The 8144-nt window shown below is 35.5% G+C and overlaps 1 protein-coding gene across 1 annotated transcript in view; it reads right to left on the reverse strand.

Moving 5' to 3' along the window:
* LOC107686211 (2-acylglycerol O-acyltransferase 2-A-like) overlaps positions 1 to 6133 on the reverse strand; it is an 8011-nt gene extending 1878 nt beyond the window's left edge. Inside the window, exons 1-4 of the mRNA XM_016483118.1 lie at positions 6025 to 6133; positions 5329 to 5507; positions 684 to 888; positions 227 to 401 (exon numbers count right to left, since the gene is read on the reverse strand). Of these exons, the coding sequence (XP_016338604.1) occupies positions 227 to 401; positions 684 to 888; positions 5329 to 5507; positions 6025 to 6118 (653 nt within the window). The 5' untranslated portion in view covers positions 6119 to 6133. The remainder of the gene's footprint in view (positions 1 to 226; positions 402 to 683; positions 889 to 5328; positions 5508 to 6024) is intronic.
* Positions 6134 to 8144: the final 2011 nt, after the last annotated feature.

Genomic DNA, 8144 nt, shown 5'->3' on the forward strand with positions numbered 1-8144 from the left:
GTTGCCGCAAGCCCTCCGGACGCTCCTTCGTCGAATCCGCCGGCCGCGCCGTTCTCAAGCCCGCCGGCCTCTGCTCACTCTAGGCCTCCGGCCCCCACTCACTCTAGCCCGCCGTGTGTGACACTGTGTGTTTCGTTGGGAAAGCGAAACTACTTTGTTTGGCCTTCCAAAAGAGGACACGACTAGAAATCAGCGGTTAAGTTGTATAGGAAAAGCTGCCGCTTACCCATGCTCTATTGCAAGCTTAATGAAGCCCTTCTTATTGGCCAGGTGAACAGTGTAGTCACCAGGATGGGCATCCAAAGCCTCAGGGGCACCGCCAACTGCAATGACCACAGCGTTCCCACCTCCCTTCCGCCGGAGCAGATAGCTGGCACTCTCCTTGTCCGATGGAATCAGGCCTGGAACACACACACACACACATTTTTTAAAAGTTAGAACAGCTGGTGTAGCGGTCTGTAATAACAGCTCAGAAAAAAAGCTTTACATTGCCAAAATAAAATAATAAATGTACATCATGCTATTTATACTCATTTTGCCTGGTGTAAATAGTAAAACAATATATAAAGTAATATTTTGAGGCACTTTATATCTTAAATATTGTGGACTCTGTGTGATAAGGTTTGTCTAATAATGTTAATAAATGTACATTTTTACAGCATTCTATGATCAGGGCAGCTGACCTGCAGACATAATGTAATCTCTGAAGAAGGGGGCTCTGAACCAGAGAGGCAGCATGAGAAGGTTGTATCTCAGCCCAGGGAAGAGTTTGCTAAAACCTGTTGCCTCCGTGCAGAAATTTGTAAATGCACCAGCCACAAGAACACCATGAGGATGGAAACCCAGCACATAGTTCTTCCTAGGGTCCAGATCAGCTGTCTTGACCAGCTAGTATAGAGACAAAGAAGTTAAATAATTTAACTTGATGATTTTAAAGATTGTGAACAAGTTTGATATGGTTTCTTTCTTTAATTTCTTACAAAAGGCCAGCTGTTAAGGTCAGTGATCATGTGCTGTTCATGTGCAGTGCTGTATAGGGCTCTATAATGACCTTTCATACTGATCTAGGATCTGTTAATGCTTAAATATTAATACCAATCACCAAACTGAAAGCATTAACAGAATACTAAAGCTATTTATCAGCAACACAGAGCATCAACAGTCAAATCTGACTCAAACCAGACTGGTTTGTGTTTGAGGTCGGCTATGGTAGCTTTAGCTTGACATTAACAAATGCAGGAATTTCCAAGCACCACAATCGGAATCTCCAACACAAAAGTTTTTCAGAGAAAAACAGATGTTTTCTAAGAAAAAATATGAACTGCACTGTCAAAGGAGTGTGAAACACGTTTTCATACATTCAGTGATCGTTTAATATCCATTCCGCAGTTTATATCCACCAAAGTCAAGGACTGCGGTCAGGCCAGCCTCCACTTTGAAAAACACGGTCATTCTAGCCGCCACGTTATTTTGTGGTGCGCGCATATACTACGGTAATAGCGTGTAAAAAAAAACAGATCAGAGGAAAAGCGATCTTTGGCTTTCATTTATTGAGCCAGTTTCTCTGTCAATGATGAATGAATGAATGAATGAATGAATAAGTTTTAAAAACGGTCTGAAATGAATGAATGAATGAATGAATTAATGAATGAATGCATTAATAAATACATAAATAAATTTTAAAAATGGTCTGATAACATGAAAATGAATTTGTTGAGTAATATTAAATGTAGAATTTCCAAGTAATATGAAAAAAACTGTCTGATGAGAAATAACAAAATAAAAGCCTTATAAAAACTTGCAAAAAAAAAACAACATTTTTTTAATCCGTAAATTCACATAGTTATAAAAATAAAACTCCGTTTCTACAAAAAAAGTTTCACTATAGTTTAACAGTACACCACTCCAGGATGTCATTTCCTCAATGTCAGGACTGTCTGATATCCCATTACAAAATAAAAGCCTTCCAAAAACTCATATATGACCAGTTTTGTCTTTAATTTTGGATTAATTCTGTAATTTTTGTCACAGAGTTTTATTTTTATAACTATGTGGATTTACGGATAAAAAAATGGTTATTTGCACGTTTTTAAAAGGCTTTTATTGTTATTTCTCATCAGACCGTTTTTTTTTTCATATTATTTGGAAATTCTACATTACTAAAAAAATCTACATTATAAATTAATATTACTCAAATTAATTTTCATGTTATCAGACCGTTTTTTAAATGTATTTATTTATTTATTCATGCATTTATTCATTCATTCATATCAGACCGTTTTTTAAACTTATTTTATTAATTAATTCATTCATTCATTCATACATCACTGACAGAGAAACTTGCTCAATAAATGAAAGCCAAAGATCGCTTTTTCTCTGATCAGTTTTTTTTTTGTTACACGCTATTAGTGTAGTGTATGCGCGCACCACAAAATAACTTGGCGGCTAGAACAGTGTTTTTCAAAGTGGACACTGGCCTGACCGCAGTAAAGCACTGTTATATTCTTCAGAAATATGACAAATATCATTTCAAATCATAGCCGTGTTCACACAGAACGCGTTTTTGCTTTGAAAAACGCGAAACGCGGGCATTGGAAAGGGGGAAAATGTAAGGCCGATCTCGATACGCGTTTTTAAAAGTTGAGATTCATTGAACTTTTTTAGAACACAACTCATGCGCGAGATGCAGCAAAAGACTTGAGACGCGAGCGCAACGGTCAAAGATTGACATACAAAAACAATTGAAAAGTAGCGCAGTGAATGAAAAAACGCGTTTGTGTGAATAGTCACCAGTAGCTGTCTTGTATCATAGCCGACTGTTGTATTGTTCTATTGGACTGTGTTTTGTTAGCTGAAAGCTTAAGGTAAATAGCCTATATATAGGTAGAATTCTAAAATATTTTTAGCTCAAAATAATATTTATTTAGGCCTATTTTGTCACTTAGCCGTACAATAAGTAGGATATTGTAGGCTTAGCCAGTCATTGCCAATTAGTTTTGCTTTATAGGCATATGAATGCCTATGTCACAAACAATATAACATAATCTGCCACTTCGTTTATTGATTTATAAGTATTTTGGACATGAATATCAGTAGTCTGTCTGTCTACTGTGGGTGGGTTAATTAAGGTAATACTGTTCTATTAATACTGTTCACTAACAGTGTGTTCTGTTTCTCACAGATAATGTTTTGAATATTTTTCTGACTGCTATGAAATACACGTTTATTGCTAACAGAAACTAACCAGATGAAAGCTGTAGGGATGGGAAATAATAGAGTATAGGCCTAGGTCTCATTGCACAGCTGACATTTATGGTTTTATCAGGTTAAGAGCGTAAATGATTCAAATCCTGGTTTGATAATGCCCAAGTAATCACACGCTGTTGTTTCACCAAAGGGTGTTATATGAGATAACATTTATTCTCATTACAATATTATTAAGACAGTCACCTGCAACAACACTGCACTTGTGGAGGTAGGTTCTTGATAACTCGGACACGGTTTTCTTTTAGAAAACAAAATTCCCACAGTGTCACCTTCAATATCCATGTGCATAAGCAAAGGTTTGCTTTTTCCAAGATCCCTGATCTGCTTTCAGATTAGGAGGTTGTGTAAGGATAAGAGAAAATTTGCACCGGTGGTTGTAGCAAGGTTTCATCTTAATCAATTATTCACTTTGAATACAAATGCTCTGTTTAGCTACAGCAGGGCCTCTTTAATACTAATGACGCATTTAGTCATATGTTGTGCTTCCTGCGAATTCTGGGACAAACCCAGATTGTACGGTGAATTGACAAAAGGGCAAAAAAATTGCAAGTAAATGGTTGAGCTCATATGATTTATACAAAGCCCATTAAATAATCACTAACTTAAATGAAAAAGAAACTACAAAGCCTTTAAACTAAATCAAAATAACATTTATAATTATTACATTGATTCTTTAAGTTGTTTTGATAGAGATGGGTATTTTATAGTCTCCCTTCAAGATCATGGCCATGACCCTTGTATTGAACAGGGGTCTAAGCCCCCCACAGTGTTTAGTTACTCATTCACTCTGAACACAGTGTCTTCTGAGGCCACATGCCATCTCGGTTGTTCAAAAGGTGAAAAGACTGTCATTATGGACAGATACATACAGATAAGACACATTAGTGTATCAAGGGTTCAACCAGCAAAGCGATAACATTTCCCTGACACGCTAATCAAATCAGTGTAGATTTGATGTGGCACTAACTGTTGAGAAAAACAAAACCTTTCATCAACAAGAGTACAAAGTATAGCAAGGTTGGCCACTAAAATACTGTAGTACTTATCAGTTCAATTTAAACTTTCCAAATACAAAACATATTCCAAAACGTTATTTGCATGTTATTTTAAAGACAAAATCTGCAGTATAAAAATTCTCTACTGAATGTTAGTGCACTCAACATTAAATCTCAGATGCATGCAAAATACACACTATACTATTCAAAGTTTGGGTTGTTTGTACAAAGATTTCTTTTCAAGAATACTTGATGAATAGAAAGTTCAAAAGAACAGCATTTATTTTAAATAGAAATGTAAAAATGTAAAAGTTACTATCACTTTGGATCAATTTAATGGGTCCTTGAATAAAAGTATTAATTTATTTCAAAAAAAATAAATGAATGAATAAATAACAATCTTACTGAATTAACATAATGTTCACTTCAAAACAGTTCACTTTTCTTTTTCTAGAATAATGTGTTTTGTGAGAGGTACAGCAATTATTTAGAGATATTTAAAATACATTCCTACAAAGAACATATTTTAAACACCACAATGATATTGTTTGTGATAAGTAAATCAGGACTCTATATTAAATACTAACATGAGTTTCTTACAATTCTGCAGAAGGCTATGGATGCTGGGCTTTGCACCATTTTCAGACAATGAATAAGCACTAGATGGCAGTGTTACATTGTTCTCTTATTATTTAGGCCTGCAAATCACTGTTTATCTGTTTATCTAAATGGTTCAGCCTTGTTTTTCTCCCTGGAGCAACAACGTGTTGGTTTCATTTGGTAAAAGAACTATTCTGTTGATGTTCGTTGATGCAAGTGATAGATGCAAGTGACAGCAAGCGATTTGCTGATAGACAGCAAAACGAATGACAACAAAGAAAGACATTGTTGATGCATATAATGCCATTCTATCTTTTAGATAAATAGGCTACTATTTAAACCCTACCTTTCTGAATTGAAGTTAAGGTAGTTCATATGACACAGTTAAGTGACAAAATCCTATTTAAAAGGTCAAAACAGCCAAGAGACATAGTTTTACCACGCTTCACTAGATCCGCCCACTCACCTTAATAGGGAAATAATCTCTCATATACTCCCATACGCGCATTCGACACAGAAAGGGCACTTTTCTACCTCCTCGTGAGGGTGTGTCCCAATCGATGTACCACCAGATGGCATAAAGCACGCTGATTAGCCAGAAACGAGTGAAGAGTAGCAAGAGGAACAGTATAATACAGATGGGGGCTGCAAAAATAATAATAAACACATAGATGCATTACACACAAATGCACAGACTGAAAGAAAACACATCAGCACAAATACATTTACAGTCAGGATCTTTCCAACTGAAGACTTTGACCTGGAGGTTTCAACCTATCTTGGTGCTTTGATAAAGGCCTACATACAGTAGTAACAGACAGAACATGTTTTCCTGCTTTTTTTCAAAACATATTGATGTGTTTTCTAGAAAGAGGCATTTGTATGAGGTTATATTCTGTTATTACCTTTAAAACATGAGAGCCAGTAAAGCTGCAATATCTTTCTTAAATTAAAAACACTTTATGCAAGACTGTAAAAGCTATTATATTGGGTACCTCTTTAAGTTGTGTGAAGTTTGACTTTAAGTATATGTAATTTAACTTAAAATGCAGTGACTATTGCATGTGTAAGAGACAGAATACAGACTGTGACTATAGATCTCATTCAAGGTCAACACTTGATGGCTTTGCAAAGAGACTATAATAAAAGCACATGCACTTACCGAGCGCCAGGAAAGAGAAGACCCACTGCAGTACGACAGCAGTCTGGATCCTCCTAACCAGAGGCACATCAGCCGGAGCAAAACAAATCTTCATGTCTAAACCAGAAGACAGCAAGAGTCGGCGAGTGGCCGAGAGATCAGCACAGCGCTAGGATTTCCACTCTGAGGTCAAAGTCTGACACCATGTCTTGGTCTGCTCCCCTCCTCCTTTCATCAGCTACCTTATCTGATAAATTCACTGCAAGTGATAGGATTATAGACCAAGAGTACCCTGATATTACACCAATGAGACTTTTGGCCCCGGAGACAAAGGGCTGTGCAAAATTAGGCCTTACAATATGTACATGAAAATAGGGGATTTATGGGAAAAAGGAGCTGAAATGCATAATGTTATTTTAAATTATATATCTGTATATGTATGTATGCATGAATATTTATGTGTGTGTGTGTGTGTGTTCATTCAAATAATCTACATCGAAATTGTTTACTTGTTTAGCATGAGGATAATTTATGTTTTTTAAACATTTGTGAAATCCATTATTATTAAAATAAAATTCATTATTAATATTATTAAATATGAATATTTGGTCATGTATAAAACATAATAAAATGTCAAGAATGTTAATAAACTTTTAAAAAATGATATACATAGGTAATAAATACTTTTGAACTTTCTATTCTTTCTGTACTTTCTATAGCAAATAATCCTTAAAGAAACTGTTTTCAATATTGATAATAATAAGTTTCTTGAGCACCAAATCAGCATATTAAATTCGTCTAATATGTAATTACTGCTGGAAATTCAGCTTTGCCATCATAGAAATAAATGACATTTAAAAAAAAAAAAATATATATATATATATATATATATATATATACTGTATAGTTATTTTCACTTGTAATAATACTTCACAAAATTACAGTTTTTTTAAGAACCAGGATTCCCCTCAGACTTTGATATATGAGGAAGTCTCATTTTAAAAGTGTGATGATCATGTATGGAAATTTGTATAATTAACATGTCATTATGTCAAGTTATAGAATATTCTGTCAGCAGGGTCGGATTTACCTCTTATCATGACATAGGCAAAACAAATGTTTGGGCCCCACTTCCCTATTAATATATAACATTATAACCCCAGCAAACAGAAATATTTCGTAATCAGTGGAAACCATTACAGTGTTTTCTATCGCAATAAGCGCTTGAGTTCAGTCATCAAATGTAGTTCTTAATTTGTTTTAGAACGGAGAAAGACCGTTCCATTAATAGGCTCTGGAGTCGTGGCCATTACCACTTCGGGAGTGCATTGTTTCTTAATAATTTTAACGGCCTGGAGTCACAACCTCAAGACACTGTTCAAATGATTATTAATTTCAACACATTTTTCATGTTTCCATCCTGAAATCTCATGTGTGTTGAATTCATTTCTTATGCACCACATAAACCTTCCGTTGCAAATTCCAAAATGTCATTTTAGAGCTAATAACATAGGCTTGAGCCATTGATATGCAGTCTAATGCAGTTATTAGATAGAGAGAGATTAAGCGCGTGATTAGTCTGTGCGTCGCAGCAGTGTTCAGCAGCAGCATCTACTAATAGCAAATCTTTAAGTTGATCTGCTTCAAGAACCTCCATACTGAGAAATGTCATGTAGCTTTTCAGCTGTGAAACTATTTTATCGATAAATTCGCGGAGCAGACAACAGACAAGTTTCTGTCCGCCTCTCGGCAAGTGTGTGTGTGTGTGTGTGCGTGTATGTAGGCCACTGTGTGTGTGTGTGTGTGTGTGTGTGTGTGTGTGTCTGTGAGAGAGAATGGAAGAAAGCGTGATTTCCGTTCATAAAAAAGGTGGAAAACATGGAAATAGTTTGTCATTTTTTTTTAACCTATTGTTTGTTATATTTATTTGCTCAATGTCTTCTGGTGTTTTGGTTCTTTACTGTTGTAGATAGGCCATATTATAACAAAAATATTATATATCTCTTCATTGTTTGGGCCCCCCTGGACAAGCGAAGACGTGCCTAGAATGCCTATGCGTAAATCCGGCCCTGTCTGTCAGGAATTGCTGTTTTTAGAAAAAAACACAAAATAATCATTCACTCTTACTGTTATTGTAATTG

The sequence above is a fragment of the Sinocyclocheilus anshuiensis genome, unplaced genomic scaffold, assembly GCF_001515605.1.
Source record: "Sinocyclocheilus anshuiensis isolate Anshui unplaced genomic scaffold, SAMN03320099.WGS_v1.1 scaffold437, whole genome shotgun sequence".
Lineage (NCBI taxonomy): Eukaryota > Metazoa > Chordata > Actinopteri > Cypriniformes > Cyprinidae > Sinocyclocheilus > Sinocyclocheilus anshuiensis.